Genomic DNA, 23138 nt, shown 5'->3' on the forward strand with positions numbered 1-23138 from the left:
TATAAGCTGTTAATTGTTACTTACCTTTCTGGAACGAGAGTTTTTCTTATAAGCTGTTAATTGTTACTTACCTTTCTGGAACGAGAGTGTAGCCTACCATCACAGAACTGGCAGTGAAAAGTGAAAAGCTTTGATTCCTAAACGCGTTGCCAGTGACGGCATCGAATGAGTGAAATCATAGAAAGCAAGATCAGGTTTAAGCTGGGAAAGATGAACTTCTATGTCGCCTTGGGACTTGGGTTAAGTCCATTGCTGTCATGATGAGTGAGTGCAGAGGATAAGGAACGTCTGAAGTGGTTTCTACGTTCGGTGGAAGGCCTTCCACGTGGGGAATGGCGACGGCGACGAATGTGATAAGATCTGGATGGAGATTGAAAGGAACTAACTTGGATTGTGCAGTTTTGAGCGCAAAGAACGTGATCCTGTGGCCTGTTTTGGCTAACTTGTTGCATAGGTGAAGAAATGCAGTTTGGTGACCAAGGGCTAGCCATGTATACATTGCTATTTTCAGTGAATGTGAGTCCATGGCATCACATAGGAGTTGCTGATTTGAGTGAGGTTTATTACTTTTATTGGAGCTTGTCGATGAGTTAGTTGAACTCTTGGACACCCAATAAGGCACAGAAAAGTTGTGCTCTCATTTGCTTTGTCATGCTTGAATCTGCTTTGAATTTGCTTTGTTATTATTTAATGAGTAAAACTCCTCCCAATCCCTAACCATTTATGAAAAAAATCTGACGTTTCCTGACCATTAAAAAATAATAATGCGGTCCTTATTCATTTTCTCTGTGTGATTGAAAAGATCTTTTTGTCAATTTTTGGGTAAAAAGTAACCGGAAAAGCCTAATAGTCAAGGGATACCAGAAAAGCTTTTCGGTCCCACGGAAAGAATGGATAAAGACCGCGTTGTTATTTTCTAATGGTTAGAGGCGCCAAATTATTTTCATAAATGGTTAGGCCCGGAGAGGATTTTTACTCTTTTTTAATCTGCTTTGTTAAGTTTTGAACCTGGTGTGCTATAGCATATAACATACATATTAACATATTACTCTGTTCTGTTCTAAACTCCTTGAATTCTTCAACTTTTGTTGTTGTCCATCCTATGAATATGTAATCCAATCTCTTTCTAGGATATAATTGTTCAAATTTTAATTTGAGTGAGAAATGACATCAAGTTACAATTTTTAAGTTTGTTTCCTTTCAGTTTCACGATTTTACTTTTCCATTATGATTTTATATTAGCCTTACAATTTCCAAGATAAAGATCACGAGTTCACTGCGTTAGATATAACCTCACAAGACACAACCAACCACAAGTGTTTGACAACACTACAAATATAACCTAGATATAAGTAGGCCTAATTTCGTTTTAGAACTTTCTTTTTTTAATAATTACAAATATTATATTTTTATCTAAACTAATTCAACACTCAAAGTAGTTAATTAAAAAGCAATTTTAGTTAGTTTAACTATTGCATGCCGACATCCACCACCCACAACCACCGTCCACATCCAGTGCAGACAATTAATAATCATTGCCACACTAATTTTAAAAGAAATAAGTTGTGGAACCAAATACTACGGAATCGGTGTAACGAATTTCAAAATCCGTCATTAGTTTGTACCGTCTGCAAGAAATGCAAAACCAAAAAGAGAAAGTATAGGGAGCCAATAGAATAGTTGTACAATATGTACAATAGAGGTTTAGGGATGTCCGATTCAGTATTAGAGATATAACCATTAGTGTTACCTTTTTTCATCAGCTTAAACTTTTAGGATGAGTGGTTTCATGACATGGTATTAGAGTTTTAGATTCAAAAGGTCAAGAGTTCAATTCTTGATGAATCCCAAAATCAATTGGATAGTATGGGTGATATTCATTTTTTAACTCATATTGGGCCAAATAAATAACCCATTGTACATATTGTACAAACATTCCATTTGCTCCCTACTCAACCAAAAAATTATTGTCCCAAAAATTCTCTCTTTCTTTGTGGAAAGCAATCTAACAAAAACAATATATACAATAGAAAAAGGAAGGAATATTGCCATTTTTGTTTTAAAAATATCAATTTTTTTATAAATTCATGTATATATACAATATAAAAAAATTCATATGTGAAGGGGCATTGAAAAAAATGGGTGTGAAATTATCATTTTTCTAAATATAACAGTGTTTACTTTATTAATGGATCCCACTTGGGAACCATGTACAAATTATTTGGCAGCAATTCAAATATTGCAGGTCTTTTAGTAACAGTAAGTAAGAATATTACTCACATTTTCTTAGGAGACAAGAAAAGTTAATTTGATAATATCCAGTATCAAAGTGTGCAGTATAACTGTATAACTTACCCTTTTGCCACGAACCATATGAAGAAATTTGCATCCGCAACTAGTGTTGAGCAGAGGACCATGCATTCGAACCAACCCAGTCAAACGCAATAGGACTCAAGAAGGCATCGGGAATACCGAAGGAACTGACCAAGGCGAATGCGTGCGGTCGAAGTTCAGTACACAGTTTCGGCACTTCTTTCCGCACTGCAGCAGCATTCTCAGTTGACAAGTATCCATAGCGAAGAAAAGCAGCATCTTCATCCACAGAAATCAAGGCATATAACGACCTCAACAGTCCCAAGACATCCTATAGAAGAGGAAAATACAGAAGTTAAATGGATCACCTTCAGTTCTCTTTCTCAGAAACCTAAAAGGAAAAAAAATTGTCATGGAAGATTTACCTTCAATGAACCAGCCGGCACCTTTGACTCGACCTCGATGAAGGTTTTCAGTATTGCGCGTTCAGAGAAAGCTCTGCCTAAGTCCTCTGCGACTTGATAGCTCTAGTAGAATTTACAAACTGTAAGGAAGTGAATCAGTGAAAGAATGATTAACAAGACACGGTAGAGAACTCACTAGATTAAAGGCAGACTCTTTGCTTTCCCCCTGAGTTTGATATTGTGAAACCTCCGCAGCAAAGCGTCTCAATAGATCTCGCTCTCTTAGGTGGAAGAGATCAAGCTGTATAATTTAAAAAGGTAAGAGACAAAGAGAAGCTTATGCTGGTTCATCTAAATTATCGACAGTTTCAGTCGAATAATTACCTGAAATTCCCTGCTCATGAGAATAGAACTCGTTAACTGAGATGGGATGACAGGTGCAGGGTTGTTCATGTGTTCTAACCCCAAACCTCTAAATGGCTTCTTCTTAGTCTGACACACAATGAATTCTCCAAGGAGCGCCTTGCTAATCTGACATCAAATATTAGAAGTGTGTAAATTTGGACACTGAATCATTTCATGTATTTCAAATCTCTAATAAAATAACGCATGTAAAATTTACTGGGTGACAAACCACACCTACTGATACTTTTTCACCAGAACATGAGTAAATAGACAAAAAAAAATGGCGTTATCAAATTTCTAAGAACTTGATATAAAAGACTCAAGTACTAGATTCAGAAACTAATGACAAGTTCACATTAAGTAGAAAGTACGTTTTTTCTCTCTTGAAGGTGGCCTTTATTTTTCAGTGTTGGACCTTACAGAAGTACACATTGTTCCTATATTTTTACCCAAGCTGTTAAGAAAATCAAATTAAATGTTATATTATATTGTGAGGTTTAATTATCTCATTGCGATCAACTCTGTTTTAGGTGAAAGTCGTGCTTACTTAATTTTATATTTAGCATAAAAATTCATCCTACCTGCTGCATCAGAACATTATTGTCCCCTTCAAATGTTGAATGCACATCAAATTCGCCCTTGAACGGACCGATACGATTTTCACTTTTAACGCCCTGTCCTCCACAGGCTTCACGACATTCCTATTTTACACAACAAAAAACCGTAGGTAGGTCTGTAGCATAAATCCAACAAACAAGTTATAATAGCAGCACTAAACCTGAAGTGTGCGCATATTATTCCACGTAAAGGTAGCCTTATAAGCACTTGAAACAATATGGATTGCTTTGTTTGACTCGGGTGTTCTATTCACATACATCATTTTGAGCTCAATTGCAGCAAAACTCATTGCATATCTGCAGAAAAGGGTCATGAAATGAACATAAAAACTTAAACACGTAAATTAAGGTCCATTACATTTCTTCCAACAGTCAAACTATAGTAGTGACAACTCAGGTGTTTATATATTCAGGTCCTTTTTTCCCATGAAAAAAAACCTTCTTTCATATAATTATTTGATATTCCCAAGACTTGAATCCAATACCATTTGTTGACAGAACAAAGTACTTACCATTTTGACTAACCCCGCGTTAATGCCTTAAATCCATTATTCCTTTTAAATCAAATGTTTTCTTCCAGAATATATATGGCCAAATATCAGTAGCATGTATATTGAAAATATCAAAACATAAATATGTAAGTCACGGCCTTGACAAAAAAATGCACCAGACGGCATTGGCTGAAGTTATGTGGGATAAATGCCCATGGCCAAAGCACAATACCTAAATTCCATGTTTCTAGAAGGCTTGAATCATTTTGTGGTCAGAGCAAGTAGATACCGAAATGCCCATAAGTAGAAGACTTACATCTTTGCAAGTAAGGGTAGTAGACGCCGCTGATGACTTGGGTAATCAAGCAACAGAATTTCAGGTCCGTTTGGTGTCATAGAAAAGGCTCGTCTTGTCAATGCATATCTTATAGCAATGGATAAGCCAATCTATCAATAGTTGATAAATGGAAAGATATGTGACATACATTAGTTATAAATCTGTTAAATGCACAGCAAAAAAAAAAAGGAGAACAATGTGATCATTCCACAAAATAATGATGAAAATCAATACCTTGGAGATGTAAACAGCACTAGAGGCAATAGTTACACGACCAGAGGTCAAAGGGGCTAAAAATGCTGCAAATCTCTGGAGCAGTAATGACATAACAAAACTCATGAGGATTTTTTTTCAATTGTGAATAAAGAAAAGCATAGAACTCGGACAAAGTGTGCTGTGTCAGGCTTGTGACAGCTCATATAAACCTTTGTTGCATCCCAATGCATAGCTACGACGCAAAGACATCTTTGAATCTATGTAAGATTGTGTTAGGCCTACGACACCTGACATAAAACTTTGTCGCATCCTAATGCATGGCTACGACGCAATGACGTCTTTGCATCCATGTAGGGTTGTGTTAGGCTTGCGACAGCCAATGTAAAACTCTGTCGCATCCTAATGGACATGACGCAATGATGTCTTTGATCCATGTAGCGAACCCCACCAATGAAAAAAGGCTTTTTAAAGGAGAATAAAGACAAGCATATACAGAATGAAGAGAACCTTATAAAGCATAAACATAATTAAGAGAGATGATGTAACTATCACCTGATCTACATTTTTTATGGAACTCAAATATTCACCTCTTGGTGAAACATCAGCCACGGAATTCAGCAAATTCTCTCTTGGTATTCTTACATTGTCAAACCTGAAGTCGCATGTCTAAAACTATTTAGTGTACTCACTAAATAAATAAATAAATAATTTGCATCCCCAGGTTGAAAACAGTTTGAAAACGTGTACATTACCAGATACGGCCATTATCAACTCCATTTAAACCAATTTTGTGACCACACTCAGCTATGCGGACGTTTGGGCATACATTTCCACTTGAATTCCTAATTGGGCAAATAAATGCATGCACGCCTTGATTGCCTCCATTTATGTAGAGCTGTGAAAACACTATAGTGTGTGTTGCATGCTGCATATAAAAGTGAAACTATGTTAAATTTATGCATACAAAATTGAAACAAAAGAAAGACAAAAGCAGCAAATTAAACTCACAATGACCTAAAAAAAAGGGACCATTTGAGTGTCATGAGTCCTTACATTTGCTGCACCACCAATCCAGTACTTCTGCGCCGATTCACATGGAGTATTGATGACAAATTCTCCAGTTCTCGAATCATAAGTAGTTACTGTTTCGACTCCCCGTACCTATGTAAATTAGTTTGGAAAGAATTAATAGAAGTGATAAAGGCAAAGCAGAATAGAATGAATGAATGTGGGCTTTCAACCCAAAACTTATTGAGAAACCTTCACATACATTACTTCCATGTCCCAACTCAGTCATAGCGAAACAACCCTTCAGCTCATAGTTTTCAGTAGCTCTCAACCACTTGTCATGATGCCGCTTTGTTCCAAGAAATTTTACAGCCCCACCCCTGAAACCAAACACTCATAAGAGGAACAAGCAAAATTGTTTATAAATGATATGTGGTATTTTTGGAGTACAAGTATTCTAGGTGGAGTGATGAGCAACAAATCCATTCTTATGTTTTGTTTTTGCTTTTTTTTTTTTTTCATAACATCCTTGCCAAAAGATAAACAAAAAATAAAACAAGGCTCTGATTTAGTAATGCTGGAAGACCATCAAATGCTCTTTTGGTTGAATAAAATGTTCTACGAGAAAGAGATTCAGGTAAATCTGTTTGAAGAGGTGATTACATCCTTTTTGTGAGAAAAAAATGAAAATTACTTGATTGATTATTTAACCTCTCAGTGAGTTCAAAGTGATTGACTTTGTGACCTAAAAATAAAAAAGTCTGCTATGTTTCTATCCCTCTCCAAAATGAAAAACCAAAAGTTCCTATCCACCCTACTTCGTCAATTCGTCAGCTCCCCTGCTCACATCCAAGGACAACAAACAAACAACAATGTAGAAGGAGAAAATAAATTTTGAATATGTTCACAACACATTAAACACACACACACATTCACAAAAAGAAATGACTGCTAGTTAAGTTTATGCTTAAGCCATGAAATTGGAGAAACAATAACTTAGTCTAATACCAACACAAATGAAGGCAATTTGATTTAAAATTCATCACAATTATTTAAAATTTAATCTAAATTACAATATCAAATCAAACTAATCATTTACAGATAATTTGTCTAAAAAACTCATCTCAAACTTAAGCGGTTGGACAGAGGCACAACATCGAATTACAGCACTTAAGTTATAGAAGCATACCATGTCATGTATTTAATGGTTAACATATCTAACAGAATTTTCATTCCGAAGAAGATTATCTACATACCACAAGAAGATATGGACACCGATCTTGACGGCGAGGGAGTGATCGTACATGGAGACGACCTCATGAAGGGCCAGCTTCCTGAGCTCTTCTTGAGGGCCATCGCCGGTGAGCCAACCTCTAAAGACGCCGCGATCGAGAAGGTAACCGATCCGGCGCATGGTCTCCTCGCGCTGCTGCTCCATGGTGTGGTTATAGTCGACGGAGACGAAGACGCGGCCGCCGCGCTCTTGGCGATTGAAGAGAGGGCTCTGAACGATGAGGCCGAAGAGCCAGTCACGGTCGTCGAGGTTGTGGCCGTCGAGGAGAGCGCGCATCCGGGAAGTGTCGAAGGAGACCGGGTTGGAGGAGGAGAGCTCTGGTGGAGAGTAGCTGAGGCAGTTGGAGGTCGAGAGGAGGGCGGTCGTTGTGAGAGGGTGCGGGAGGAGGTGCTTCGAGAGGACTTCCGTGCGGCGGGAAGCGCGGCGGTTGTCGTTGTCCATGGCGGGGAGTAGTAGGTGGAATGGAGGATGATGTCGAAATTTTGTTTGGGAAAAAATGAGAATGACAGTTGGGAGCACGTGGATTTTATATCAAGTCATGATTGGATAAGAAAATAATGGAAGATGGTCCATTAATCTGATTTTGTTCATAGTTACGGATTTGTGCATTGTTAGCATATAAGCATAATATTAATGGCATTAATTATGTTTTCTTTACTGTTACAAATTTGTGGATTATTATTATAATTTTTATTACCAGGTCAAATTTTATTTATTTTTATTTAGTAAAATATATTTTAAAATAAAAATTTACATACAGTTGATTACTAGTTAAAAATTATTATATAATAATTTAATTAAACATATTAAATTATCAATTAATAATTAAATATAAAGACATCTACATACCTGTAAGTCTTTATATATGTTTTTTCACAAAAATAGATATTATTTTATTATTATAAAATAATAATGTTTCCATAAAGAAGTAAAAAAAAATTGAGTATTTTCAATTATCACCAAATGTGATTGAAAGATAAATAGCTTAATAAAGAATAAAGTAAGAATAAAGAGAAATGGTTAGCATTCATCAGATATGGCTATTAAGTTTACGCACTAAACTGTTGGTTTCTTGCACTATCTCCAACACAGCGCCGCGATGAAGAGGATCTTTTGTCTACCTTCGATTTGGGCCGCTGCCTAAGATAAGGCTCGTTGCCACCAATTGATGAAGATCTCCTCTTCTTTCTGCCATAAGTCAGGGGTTATTAAGATTAGACTGCAGATTATTGAAGACAGAGGGCATTGGAACAAGGCATGAGAAATTGATTCATCTTTCAGCATGCATTTTGGGCAAGTGACAGGGGTGGATGCAAACCGGCTATGAATTTGTTGCAAAACCATAAGCTTTTCATGAAGACTCATCCATAAAAAAATTTTAATTTTATGAGGTAATTTTAATTCCCAAATGCTATTTCATACTCTGTTGTTCTGTAAGTTCTAAGACATTAATAAAGTAGGAGAATGAAAGAACTCATAAATAACTTTGTATCCTAATTCAACTTCTTATATACCAGATTTTGTCCAACACCAATTAATTTCATCCTCATCGTTCAGTTGGTTTGATAAAAACATTTTATTGCATATATTAATTAAAAAAATTGGTAAGTCTTCATATATGTTGTGTGTTGTTAATTTACAAGTAGAGTATAATATTAATAAAATTATCCTTTAATTTTTGAAAATAGAATATAACAAACAGCTTGATTGTATTGTCCATTATTTTAAACTTGGAAAAGTATAGATATGAGAAAATTATACAAATAATTAATTATATATCATATTAACATAATAATTAATTTTTAAATTATTATCTTAAAAATTATCTAAACACATAAATTTTATTAAATAATTATATAAAAAAATTATTTCCTATTCGAACATTAAAATTAAAATAAAAAAAATTCGACGTGTCCTTAGAACTTAGAAGCTTAAACCTTAATTAATCATTTAATTGTGGAGGAAAGAAGACTATCCTTGTTTGAATTATTCGGAACACGGTACCTTTATAAAAGACAACTTCAACCTTATCAGTTTTGGAACGTGTGCAATCTGCACACTGATCATAAGACATCAACTCTATTTAACAAGAGGCCTTATTTAAAAATCAACTACGTAAATATATAAATAAAAAAAGTCATATTTAATATTCATGAAAAAATAATTATTTTGTAAAGAATAAAATATATTAATTCTCTATTAACTAATAAATTTACTATTACAAATTTTAAAAAAATTATTTAATACTTCTTTTTGCAAAAAAATCTTATAAATTTATTAAAAGAACATTTAAAAAATTTATTTATTATCTATTTTATTTTTTAAGAACTATATACATCGAAAATTTTTTCAAAAATTCAAAAATTATTTTAGATATGAAAAAGTAAGTGGTATTTAGTTAAATACTAGTATTTGAGGTGTTTTAGGTGACATGTTGACAGAGTAGAGCTGTATATACAAAATGGGATTCGAACTTCCGACACTTGCTTAAGCGAACGAATAAGCTAACCACTCGATCAATCCAAATTAGTTGTTAGTATCTATTTAGTTAACATTAGGATAGTAGTTTAAACTTATTTATTTAAATAATTTTTATCTAAATGTACTCTTAAATCTTAATATAAATAAATAATATAAGTAATAATAAATTTTTTTGAAATTAATGTTAACGTTTTTTTTTCTATTTTTGTGTTGTTAGTAGGTATATAATATTCTTTTTATTAATTAGTATAATATGCTTTTTATTCGAATTTTTCGTTATTATTGTTATGTTATATAAAGGTTTTAGCTTTTAATTTAAAAAAAATAAAAATATTTATTAAAAAGAATTTGAATTTTATATTGTTATTATTTATTTAATTTTCTGTTTTAACATTAGTATTTTAGAATTAAAAATCAATATGATTATGAAGATATACTTTAGTATTGAATAACATATAATTATATGTTGTTTTGTGTTTTAATGTTATTTTTACTTTATGTTATATTTTAATTAATAAAATGACTTTATTAATGAAATTAATAAAAAAGATGAATGTGAATATAATAAATTCAAATTTTTGTAATTATTATTTATTTTATTTTTTGTTATTAATTTATTTTTTTGTTATTTATTAAATTAATTTCTTTTGTCGTAGAACTTTATTAGGCTGGTAGGAATCTTCTGCTTCGTAAGTTTGACCAGCCAGAGACGTGGCATTTAGCGGTTGACCAAGTCTTATAAACCACTGAATTCTACCAGCTCTCAAGAGTTGGAGTGATCAGAAGACATTCCACGATGCTATTTGCTCTTGTGGAAAGGTGGCAACCCGAGACACATACGTTTGTAATGCCAGTGGTGAGGTTATAGTGACACTAGAGGACGTGTTACGTATATTCGGACTACCGATCGATGGAGAAGTTGTGACTGGGTGGACTGATAGCAGTCACAACTTCTTGGTCACCCACTACCTCGCTATATTCAACAACGAACCCAAAGTGAGAAGTTCCTCCAAGAGCTACATAAATATTTCATGGGTTTGCAATATTAGAGACACACAGCCATTAGACACATGAGAGTCTGTTATGCGCTGTGTTAGGTGTCACATATTCTATCTGTTGGGTACCACTTTCTTCGTGGATAAGTCGACGGCATATGGCAATGCGAAGTATCTACCACTGCTCTAGAATTTTGATCAGATCGGCAATTACAGTTGGGGTTCAGCTTGTCTCGTGCACCTTTACAGGTCATTGTGTCGTGCATCATGGTACGATTATAAGGATATGGATGGCCCACTTGATTTGATTTTTGCTTGGGCGTGAGAGCGTATGTCGTGGAGGTAACGGCACCAACTTATGCCGGCTGAGATACCGGTGGCACGCATGTAATGTCATTAATTTAGATAAATTTGACTTGTATGTTATTTATGGTTTACTGGCAAGATGTAATTCAAACTATGTGAATAATGTTCTGTATTATAGATAGAGTCATCATCCACGGACCCAAAAATGGATGTTTATGAGTCTGGCGTCTATTAGGCACGCAATTGACTTTATGGAAGACGTGAGTATGAATTTTGAGATTTTCTGTTATAATTTATGGTATTATTAATAATCTAATGCCCCTCGATATATTTTGCAGTTTGTCTAGAGGCCGTATATCGACATTATCATTCCTGCCGAACTACACGCACACCCTGATGTCTGTGACACTGTGGGGCCATTAGTATCATTCGAATGTGTCGAATGGCTTCCTGCGGACTGAGTGGTTTGTCAGTACAGATATGCACAATCACCCCCTCTTGCAACACAAGTCATACCAATTCCCACTCATTGTTATACTCTTCGGGGAGCACAGCACCATGATTGGCACAAGATTCATGACGAATGGATACAACAATGGGGTAACCGCCGCAACAGTCGTCTGCGATATCGGGGTCTATAACCAATTGTCAACTTCACCGATTACCGGAGTTGGTATATTGGATCATACGGGATGTACCTGAAGTTGTCAGAATTCATTCATCAGCACCTACCACAATATCCACTGCAGCAGCCACCTCAGCAGCCACTGCAGCAGGCAGCACGACCTTATGATGTGTTTCAGCCGTTTTCTTATCATCGCCCATAGCCATCTCAGCACAGCTTGAGCCATAGCCATCAATCTCATGGGCAGTCGAGCCATCACAGATCACATCATAGCCAGCACAACCATTTCGGGCTCACAGACATTCCCCATTCTCACCAGCACAACCATTACTTGAGGACTACGATATCATCTGTCGATTCCTTGATAGCAGTGGTCCTACTCTTGATGATGCTTACATCCCAACCATCCCATCACAGCAGTCCTCAAAACCCCACCAGACATCGGACGACGGTTCGTCTCATCAACACCATCCACTGGCCACACCTGATAGTCGAGCTAGTGTATGCATCGAGTCGCATATTCGGATCAATCGGGGTCGTGTGAATGCATCACAACTGACTCTAATCGGTCTGGACTTGAATGAGCCGACATAGGAGTATGTTGGCGAGTATATCCCGAATCCTTCTGCCCCAATAGATGGGTCAGGTCCAGTAGAGGGCCAGGTAGAGGCAGGTGGGTCTAGTCTAGTAGAGGGATAGGCAGATGGAGATGGGTCCAGTCCGACAGAGGGATAGACAGTTGTTCGGGGCCATCAGTACAACCTACAGACAGATCTCCGTCCACCGACCAGGTTTACACCGTCAAGTATTAGAGAGATAGCAAACAAGGCGATGCACGTTTTCAATAAGAAGCGGTAAGTGTTTGTTGTATTAATTTTTAGTTTAGTCGAACTTTGTTTATTATCATTGTATTTGTTGTATTAGTTTTTAGTTTAGCCAAACTTTGTTTACTTCATCATTGTATTTCTTATTTTAGTTTTCAATTAGTTAAACTTTGTTTAATTTCCTATTTGTCAAACTTTGTTTATTTTCATCGTTCTATTTGTTATATTAACTTTCAGTTTAAGTTAAACTTAGAATTGAATGCGTTAACTCAAATATATTAACTTAAAATTACATAGATATCGAAATCCAGAATTGAACTACATGAACTGAAAATAACTACACTGAAAGTCAAATTTGAAATACATTAATTCAAATTACATAGCTATTAAAAATACTACAACTATAACCCTACAAACCACCACTTGAAACAAAACCCTACGAGCCACCAATACCACCAACCCCACTTGGTCCAACACGTTGAGGACATCTACTGCAACGATGACCCTGATTTCTACAAAGACAGCATACCCGAGGACCACGCATTTTCTGTGAATACATTTCATTCAGAAAGCGACTCGATTTGGGACGACCTTTTGACTTTCGTCGCAAGGCCAAATTCGTGACCATCGTCGCCCCTGTGTAATTAGGCCATGTCTCCATGTCGCCTAACGGGACAAACTCTACTCTGTAGACCTTCCAAATCTCTGACATCTTGTATACATCGCTGGCATACACCTGCCAATCCAGTCGCTGGTTAGCACAGCATGCAATAACATGGCGACATGGAAGTCGCTCCACCTAAAAATTCCCATAGTCGCACCTCCGTCGCGCAAGATCAACAACTAACACTTTCCACTATGTATTTCGCGCACCTTAAACACCTCGTTTCTTCTATCAAACCGATACACAACGATGTTACCTGCACGCTGCATGTTTCCCTCTATCTGCTAAATGGCAAACTCAGAGAAAGTAAATCCAGCACACTTGTGACAACAAAATGGAATAAGGTCCTCCGCTCTACCACCATAAAGCAACTCACCGAGGTGGGTTGCGACCTGTATCTGAAAACAACAACAAAGTATGGAATAAGAACCGGAAGTTCTCAGTATGGTAATAGTGCCTAGTAATGTAAGATATAAGATTCCGGGACGCCAGAGACAATCTTAGAACTTCATATCTGTCAAAAGATTCAACTTAAAGCATATCTAAAAATTAAAACCAAAACTTTAAGACCATAATGTTAATAGGGGAATCTAACTCAGTGGATTTCTAATCTAGCAATTCTTCGTTGTTCCACAGCCTTCGCCACCCTAAACCGCCATGCGATCCCATCGCCACCGCCTTCCGAACCTCCTCAATCCCAGTAGAAAATACAAGTAATAACAATGTAAGTAAAGCACAAGTATAGCATGTATATCAAGAAATTCAAGAAACAAATAATCATGTTATACAATTTGGCAAACAATTTAAGTCGGCAAAGCAAGCAAACATATAGAAGATGCACATGATGAATGCATGTCCTATTTGGCTGTGATATCACATTGTCGGTTCAACTGCCAACCCAACACGTCTCCATGGAGATGTCGCCTTTCGGTCATGAATAAATGGGAACCCCCTTGGATATAGTGCTTGCACACTCTTATGATTCGAAAGGATGCGAGCAGGATACTCTACCCCAGACCTCAAATCTCAATGTAAGCGGGACTAACCACCGCCCTTACGCCACCGCCGCCGCGACCTTGACAAGCAGAATTAACCTACCATCCCTGCCAGGTGCAAAGCGTCTCAATAGTCTCAATATAAAACGATATATCAATGGTTTTCATAAATTATTTTCAATACTCAGTAAAGCTATCATTCCACTCCGAGTCCTTGACTCGTCTCAAACACCATCAATCCATAACACCACAACTCATTAGCTTAAACATCATTACAGTACTCTTCCATCTCACTCAACTAATCCATTTTCAATACTCCAGAAACACAAGGCTTCGTCTTCTAAACTTTTACCAGAAAAATATCTAGTTAAACTCACTTAGGGTATTCTCTATGTTTCAAAGCCTAAAAACAAGTTAACACATCCTAGATAAGCATTATGAAAGTTTATAAGCTTGCTGGAATGATAAAACAGTTAAAGTCAAGAATTTTATTGAAAAACAGGGAAGTGTGCGTACACACTCCCAGAAGAATTTTCACAAAGTGTTCGTACGCATAGAGGTATGCGTATGCACAGAGGATAAAAGTTTTCATTTTAAATGCACGCATAGATACATGCAAAGGCCCTCAACAGAATGCATTTCCCGGTGTGTGCGTACGCACAACTTGCATATTTCGCAGGGTGTGTGTGCGCACCAGAGTGTGCGATCGCTCTCAACAGTAGACATCTCCCTATGTGTGCGTGCGCACCGGAGTGTGCGTATGCACGTTTTAAAAAGTTTACAGGGTGTGCGTGCGCACAAGGCTGTGCGTACGCACAAGTCAAAATATAACCATTGTTCAGAGCACGCGCACAACACTGTGCGTGCGCACACAAACCAGAAATCACAAATTCTGCAAAATCACAGAATTTATATTTTTGACACCAACGATCATATCTTTTTCTAAAAAATTTCGATTTCTACAAAATCTATACCGTTTAAAAGCTCTTTGAATTATCTTTAATTTGATACAAAAATCATTTAACTTCAAAAACCGTAGCTCAGGATATGATCCATCAAAGTTCACCAAAATTTTATTTTTACCAAAAATCTCTAAACCTCAATTTTACCAAACTCTCAATCCAAATTCACTTATTCCACATTCAAAATAGTCCTAATGTACCTAAATCATATTCATACACCTTTTATTCATTCCATAACTTAGCAACACATAAAATCACCCATTCCATACACCAAATTCTACTTGTAAACTCAATTCTCAACAATTTACATCACAAAATATCATTCTACCATCCTCTATCAACTTCAACAAACCTCATCATTCATTAACAATCCTCAAAATCATCATTGTCCAAATCCCACATCATACATCAACATTATCATTCACCATAATCATCAAAATCATCAAATTCATCATACATCATAATTATCAACAATCAACTTCAATCCTATCCTATGGCCCACTAGGCTAAGTGTCCAAAAATATTACATATTATATAGAAAAAACCGAAACCATACCTTGGCCGATTCCCAATATGTGCAAGATACCAAAATTGAGTCCAAACCAAGCTTCCAACCAAATCAAATCACCAATCTCATCTTCAAAGCTCCAAATCAACCTAAAATTACCAACTAAAACCATATCAATTACCACAAATCAACCTAGAGTTACCAAGATCACAATTTCACAAGACAAAGAGTTTTCTTACCTTTTCCGATGGTGTTTGGGGCACAAACCACCAATAGCCCAACCTTAAATACCACCTAATCAATCAAAATATAAAAATTCTCTCAAAATCAAAACTTAAATTTTCGAATTTCTTAGGGCGGAGAAGAGGAGAAAATTTCGAGATCATACCTATACAAGTTATATAGAACTAACAGACTCGGTGAGAGCTTTACGTAGCCACTAACAGCACACGAATTGGAGTACTGTAGCTCGAGATATGGCCACCAGAAGAGAGGAGTGGATAGTAACTTTCCCATTTCTCCTCTCAACTCATGCAGCTGCTCAAACCCTTATGTCTGTGTGTTTGTGGCTGAAAGGGTTCATTAATAAGCAAGGTTCTGAAAACCGAACCGGTCATCAAACTAATCTAGCTATTGGTTCATTGGTTTACAGGTTCAACCGATTCGACCGTGGTTGAACCGAAAAAACTGTTTTATATTAAAATAATAAATAAAATATAAATAAACACACCAAAACTATATGATCTTATCAATTTACAAACTCAAATTTTTTTAAAACACTCTTAAAATGTATGTTTTCAAGCACTTTTGTCATCATCATCTTCATCTTTACACTCATCGCTCAATTAAAAAATCCACAACCCTAATCTCTATGATTTCTTTTGGAAAAATAAAATCCTATTAAAGAAGGAAACCATAGCTGTAAGTAATTGAGAATATTTGTGAGACTCAGCACCAAGACATAGAACAAGTATATATATAGAGCAGTACCAAACAATCCAATTCTCAATTCTATTATTCATAAACAAAAGGGTGTCTAAATATCCACAGAATCAATCAATTTCAGCATTAAAAAATATCAAAAACCAAATTTTGCAGTTAAAAACTGAAGTAAAAAATATTAGAAATGAGAGTGACTTGAACCACCGTCTTCTACATCAGGGAAATACACTACCATCATCGTCATCACTCCCAAGACCTCCAACAACAGCATCATCTTCATGATTTTCTTACTCTAAATCAATAACATGGCACATCTACTGTTTGTTAATTTTTTGAAAGCATCAATTTGGTTTAAAATTAAAACATAGCAATAAATAATCACTTTAAACTCTAAAAATCAATAAATCTATCAACAAAAAATTCAAAAACAACAAACTCATAAATTGAAAAATAGCAGCAGCAAAGTAACAAAATCATTTTTAGCAATAATTTTGACAACACAAAATCAATTTCTTTTATTGATTTCACATTCAAAAAATCACTAATCAGATTCAGAACAGACTCAACAAAGCAGTAACAATACAATCCAATTACAACATCACAGCAACCTACTACCCAATAATCTCAACAAATAACATCCAAAATTATCCAAAATTATTCAACAATTATTCAATTATTAATCATGCTTCAAGCAATCAGCTTCAATAATTAATCAATAATCATGTTTCAACAATTAATCAGCTTCAACAATTAATCATTTAATCATGCTTCAAATAAACAATTTTTCAACAATTAATCATGTTTCAGCCTTCAAGCAAATAGTTTTACAACAATTAATCACGATTCAAGCAATCAAAAGCAAGGTTTAGAACATACCTGGCTAACGTTGGCTCAACGGATGTTGCCACGGCGGCGGTCGCTAGATGGAAGTGGCGATGGCTCAAGGGAGAGTGAAACTGGAGACTGAAAACATGAGAGGTGAGAGTGGAGGCTCGAGAGAGGAGAGGGGTGAGTGAGTGGGTCTGTGTGCCTCTATGACTACGGTTCCCTTTGTTCCTTCCACCATGCAAAAAAATTACCTAGAGGGCATGCAAGAGACAGTGGTTGCGGAGGGAGACAGAGACACCGAGAGATAGAGACAGAGACACTGAGTGACCAAGGGAGACAGACACACCGAGAAACACCAAGGGAGACAGAGCATGCAAGAGTGGTGGAGTAGACGGTGGCTTCGAAGGTTGTGCGACGGAGGCTTCGAGGGTTGCGATGGCTGCTGCGTGATGGAGGGGAAGTGAGCAAGCAGACAGTGGCTGTTCGAAGGAACGACAGTGGTGGCTGGACGGAGGTGAAGGACGACCAGGAGCTTAATGAGATTGAGAGGAGCCCTCCTTGGACTGAGTGTGTGTGACAGTGTGAGAGGCACTCTAGAGTCTGGACTAAAGAAGTATATGCTAATTTAGAAGTAATGTTTAGAAGTTCAAGAGATAGTCATGGACAAGAATTCAGGTGAGAAGAAAATCAAACCAGAATTTCTTTGAAGATCCAAAATAAGAATTACAAAAAAACATTGTATGATAGGATATATTACGGCAAAACAGATTTAAATTTCGTCAATGAATTACATCGTCTAAGTAGAGGAATACAGAACCTAAAACTATGATATCAAGATTCTATGGGATAGCTAGACGCATGTTCAGAATAGAATACGCATAAGATGCAAAGCATAGAGCTAATATATCAAATCATAACTTAAGAAATGAATCTAAATCGGAAAATTTTGCTAGCAACAATAAGAAGGATGATAATATATTGATCAAAGCAAGTTTTAATTAAATTAGAGTACAAACTTCATATAGGAGAACGCAAAATTGAAAACCATAAAATCAAGAATCTAGAGGATGGTCAGGAATACAATCTGACAGAGAATCAAATCGCATTTTAAGAAAAGGCAGTGAAACAAGGAATTTCAATGCAACTGATAGAGGAAGAGATAATACCAAGCACAAATAAGGATCATACGTCAACCAACTTCAAGAATTAATTTCTAACGCTCCTAAAACCCATTATTCGCATCACCTATTAATTATATTTTATCTATGATAACCCATTAACTTTTTCGTACACATAAACCATCAACATTAAGTTGGTCAGACTTAACATCAATAGATATGCAATGGTAAGCTAACAGCGTTAATCAATAAATAGTCATGTGCTTAAAGCTCTAATTCTTGTTATCCAGACAAGACCTACTATATGACAGACACTCAGAGTATGCAATGAAGTATAGCCAGTCCATTCTCAAGGCTCTAATCAGGATGAACTGCTCTGATACCATATTGTAACGACCTAATGTCCAATACGTCATGATCGTACTAAAAGTAAGGCGTTACTAACCTGTTTTCCTTATTAACTATTTAATATTGAGCCTTTAGTTCGATATCGTGTTACAATCTTTAATAAAATACCAGAAAATTATTTTCAACTCATTAAAAATAATATATCAAACATCACCAAGTAATAATAATCACATAGTTACTAATAATAATAAATCTTATACAAGTAAATCAAAATAAAACTCAGATACAACACCTATCACTCTGTATAAAATAAAAAACTTAAGCAACAAGCGAGGAAACTCTATGAAAGTAACTTAACTCATAAATAAAGTCAATAATCGCCCGCAGTTTCAAATTGAGTCTTCGAACCTGTCACTGAAAGGGTGGAAGATATTGGGGTGAGAACAAACCACACGTTCTCAATAGAGACGAGAATACCATCAAAGCAAAGAAATACTTGCAAATCAAATTAATTCCATTATAAAACAATTATTCTTGAATAACCTTTTGAAAAAGTTTGGTGAAAGCCTTACTGTAAAAGGTGTTTAAAGAAATTCCTTTAACTTACAAATCAGGAAGATGAATAGTTTAAAGAAACAAAAGGGACCAAAGACGTGCCTAGTGACTTCCTATCTGACTTACCTCGCTCACTCCTATCCAAATAATACATACATTAGAATACTTAAGCAACACTTAGTCCACCTGCTTCAACCTTCATTATCACATACCAGAAACCACCTTCATCATGCCTCCACCAAAAAGGGTCTCTCAGATAAACATACACATACAAGACAAACAAAGAAATCACAAATAAGATTCAGGTACGACATATAAAACAAGTAGCAGCAACCTAGGTGCAACGACAACGAGCCCAGCAACTTCGGTGGTGGATCTTCGACGATGGTGGAGGAACGACGGCGACATAGGTAGCGATGCCTCCCTCTCTCACTTGCAAGCTTGACAGCAACACCCATGGGAGCTCTGCGCGAAGCTGACAGCGACTCAGAGCTTCAGCGGTGATGATGGCTTCACGGACGGCGACTCGGCGCGGCGGCGACACGCGATTCCATTCTTCTACGCGGCTCTCTCTCTCGTCTTAGTTCCAACCTTCATGACGGCCTCTCTCTATCTCTCTCTCTCTCTCTCTCTCTCTCTCTCTCTCTTTGGACTTGGGCTCGACGGCGACTGCTCCACAATGACAGCGGTGCGCGACGGTGGCGGCGGACCCAGCACCGCCAACCAGCTCCTTCCTTTCTTCCCTCTCCTCCTCTGTTCCCCCCTGCTTTCTCGAATCTCCCTCTCTTTTCTGCTCGTTTCTCCCTTTTTTTCTTCCTGCTTTTCTTTCTTTCTTTCTTGGTGAATGAGTGAATGTTTGAGAATTTTGGGGGGGGGGGGGGGGTGGATGGCAGTGCTGTTGGTGTTAGGAGGTTAGGGTTTTGTGTGTTTAATTTTAGAATTAGGGTTTGATTTGGGACAAATTGTAAAATTAGAAATTTTTGGACAAATTAAAATTTGTTAAATTTTAATAAAGTTAGGGGATATTGTATTAAATTGAATTTTAAATTAATCCCTTAAAATTATTTAAAAAATATTATTTAATTATTAACTTAAAAATTATTTTTAAATAAATGCTCCAATTCAATAATTAGAGATAATAAAAAATAATTTCCTTTATAATCATGAAATAAAATTAAAATCCTAATTATTCAACTTAAAGCATATAAAATTCTTATTATTGTTCAATTACAAAAGTTATAAATCATAAATAAGAAATTGCTTAATTTATACATAAAATCTCTTAAAATATAATCTTAGTTAAATATAATAAATTATAAACAAATTTATTATTTAATTTTATAAAAACACAGGATTTTACACAGAATACTGTTGGGAATAATACACCATTCTCCCTTGAGAAAATACCTTTCACAGAGAAATAAAATAGACACAATCACAACACAAGAATTTAACGTAGAAACTCCAATTACTGGAGAAAAAACCACGGCTGTTGCCAAATGACAACCAGAGAATATCACTATGTAAAAATTGTTACAACACATAGACTTCTTTCTCTCTAACACCGGCACCCCAGTACACCCACACTCTCAAAGCAAATATTTAACTACACCTCACCACACTCTCTAATCAAAAGGTATAGAGGAAAAGAAAAGTCAGATACAAGCTTTAAGTGTTTCCGACTGGTGCAAAAAATATGGAGAACTTAGCCTCATATTTATAGCCTAGGCCACCCACTCCATTTGCTATCCTAAGCAATGTAGGACTAATTCAACCAAATCCTAACAATCTCCACCTTGATTGAAATAGTCACACCGACAATTCTTTGCTGCCATTGTCTATACCGACAATCATAGTTCAGAGAACTATCATACTCCACCATGAAAGTATACTCACTTGGAATTTGACCACTCCAAGCATTTCGCCTTGGTACAGATCAAAACCTTGCTGAAAATTCATGGTGCAACTTCCAAATTGGCTTTTCCTGGAAGTTCTTCAGCCATCGACATAACTCCGCCACACACCTTGCATCTCAACGCCAACCAATGCCCGTGTGCAATTGTGGACCCGATTGCCACAACTTATCCTTATCCATGGCAGTGCGGTAATACCATGAGGATACTTCTTGTCTTCAATGCCTTGTGCAAACCTGATTGTATCAACACATCCTTGACTTGTATTTGCCACAAGCCAAAATTGATTCTTCCATCAAATTTCTCTATTTCAAGTTTCACAACACTTGAATATCCTGACATTGTTGCAATCGTATACTGGAATAGTATAACTCAACTGTAGACCGTGCACTAGGAAGGGTCCCGAAGAAAGAGAGGTGGGTCACAATGGACACACTTAAATATCAAGTCTTTCCTTAGCCAGAACCTTTCCAAACTGTACTCTCACAGTGTCACACTGACTTCCAGCAACAACAACAGCAACCAAAGATCAACCTCAAGCCACAGGACAAAATTCTTTTCTGATATGGAAGGTCAGATTAGGCTGCAACCACAGAGCATACTAAGAATAAATCTCACCGAACCGAAGCTCTGATACCACTTGTTGGAAATAACACACCATTCTCCCTTGAGAAAATACCTTTCACAGAGAAATAAAATAGACACAATCACAACACAAAAATTTAACGTGGAAACTCCAATTACTGGAGAAAAAACCACGGCCGTTGCCAAATGACAATCAGAGAATATCACTATGTGAAAATTGTTACAACATATAGACTTCTTTCTCTCTAACACCGGCACCCCAGTACACCCACACTCTCAAAGTAAATATTTAGCTACACCTCACAACACTCTCTAATCAAAAGGTATAGAGGAAAAGAAAAGTCAGATACAAACTTTAAGTGTTTTCGACTGGTGCAAAAAATATGGAGAACTTAGCCTCATATTTATAGCCTAGGCCACCCACTCCATTTGCTATCCTAAACAATGTAGGACTAATTCAACCAAATTCTAACAATTACGAAAGCTCTAAATCATAAATAAGAAATTGCTTAATTTATACATAAAATCTCTTAAAATATAATCTTAGTTAAATATAATAAATTATAAACAAATTTATTATTTAATTTTATAATAACACAGGATCTTACACAGAATACCCGATGAAGAATCCTAATACTGTCCACCTCTTGACTCCCATTATACAGGGGTCGTGTTTTTATTTGGACTTGTGAAACCAGACATCTTCTGAACCATCGTCAATAACCACAACGGCAAAACTTGGTAAGATTCTTTCCATCAACCGAAAACCTTGGCTATTGACTTCTGCTTTGCTAACCAAGTCTTCCAGCAACTGATAGTGTAGTTGAATCTTGCATGAACTTTCGCAAGTATATATTTGACCTTTATAGATGGGTCAGATTCAACCAATGGCTTTATAGCCTCAACAATCATGTCCGAGTCTAACTTGGAGTGATCCTATGAGATTGTTCCCATGGAACACCCGTTGTATCTCTGAATCTCCCAACAGGCTTTCTTCTATATCAAACCAACTCGGATAAGCCAGTCGCACCCACGTCCATAATTTTTGCACTTTGCATATAACGTCTATGGCTCGGATTCATAAACAACGTAATTGACTCCTCTGGAGATAGTGTAACTCTGAATTGCCGCAATGACTGATTTTCTTGAACCGTATTTGATTCTGATTCTAAACTCCCTATCCTCTGAATCAGCAACACCTATGAAAAAACAAATTTGTTGTTCATCGATCCGCTTAAACAAAATCAAGTAAACATACTACCCATTGCTCACGTACCAATGTTTGCATATTCAAAAAACTCCGGTGCATGCATGACGTCAAGATCCAAGATACGCATAAAAGGTGGAATGTCCATTGGTTGACTAACTGCGGCTGGAACCACTAAAGTTTCTGCCACTACCTCA

General features: G+C 36.3%; 1 protein-coding gene across 1 annotated transcript; it reads right to left on the bottom strand.

The window, feature by feature from the left end:
* Positions 1-2111: 2111 nt before the first annotated feature.
* Positions 2112-7587, bottom strand: LOC130969533 (acyl-coenzyme A oxidase 3, peroxisomal-like). Its single transcript, XM_057895296.1, has 13 exons — positions 7048-7587; positions 6054-6171; positions 5837-5944; positions 5536-5708; positions 5336-5435; positions 4802-4876; positions 4547-4677; positions 3901-4036; positions 3704-3823; positions 3102-3248; positions 2914-3018; positions 2739-2840; positions 2112-2644 (listed from the first exon to the last, which is right to left on the bottom strand). The coding sequence occupies exons 1-13, from the start codon at positions 7524-7526 to the stop codon at positions 2396-2398; spliced, it is 2043 nt and encodes a 680-aa protein (XP_057751279.1). The 5' UTR covers positions 7527-7587; the 3' UTR covers positions 2112-2395.
* Between the last annotated feature and the right edge of the window lie 15551 nt (positions 7588-23138).

The sequence above is a fragment of the Arachis stenosperma genome, chromosome 3, assembly GCF_014773155.1.
Source record: "Arachis stenosperma cultivar V10309 chromosome 3, arast.V10309.gnm1.PFL2, whole genome shotgun sequence".
Taxonomy (NCBI): Eukaryota; Viridiplantae; Streptophyta; class Magnoliopsida; order Fabales; family Fabaceae; genus Arachis; species Arachis stenosperma.

What these genes read in the sequence shown, in the direction of transcription:
- LOC130969533 (XM_057895296.1), bottom strand. Translation starts at nt 7,526, where the DNA reads ATGGACAACGACAACCGCCGCGCTTCCCGCCGCACGGAAGTCCTCTCG. An exon ending in GTTGATAATGGCCGTATCTG is followed by an intron (nt 5,436 to 5,535) that starts GTAATGTACACG and finishes ATGCGACTTCAG; the next exon opens with GTTTGACAATGTAAGAATAC. An exon ending in TCATGAGCAGGGAATTTCAG is followed by an intron (nt 3,019 to 3,101) that starts GTAATTATTCGA and finishes TAAATTATACAG; the next exon opens with CTTGATCTCTTCCACCTAAG.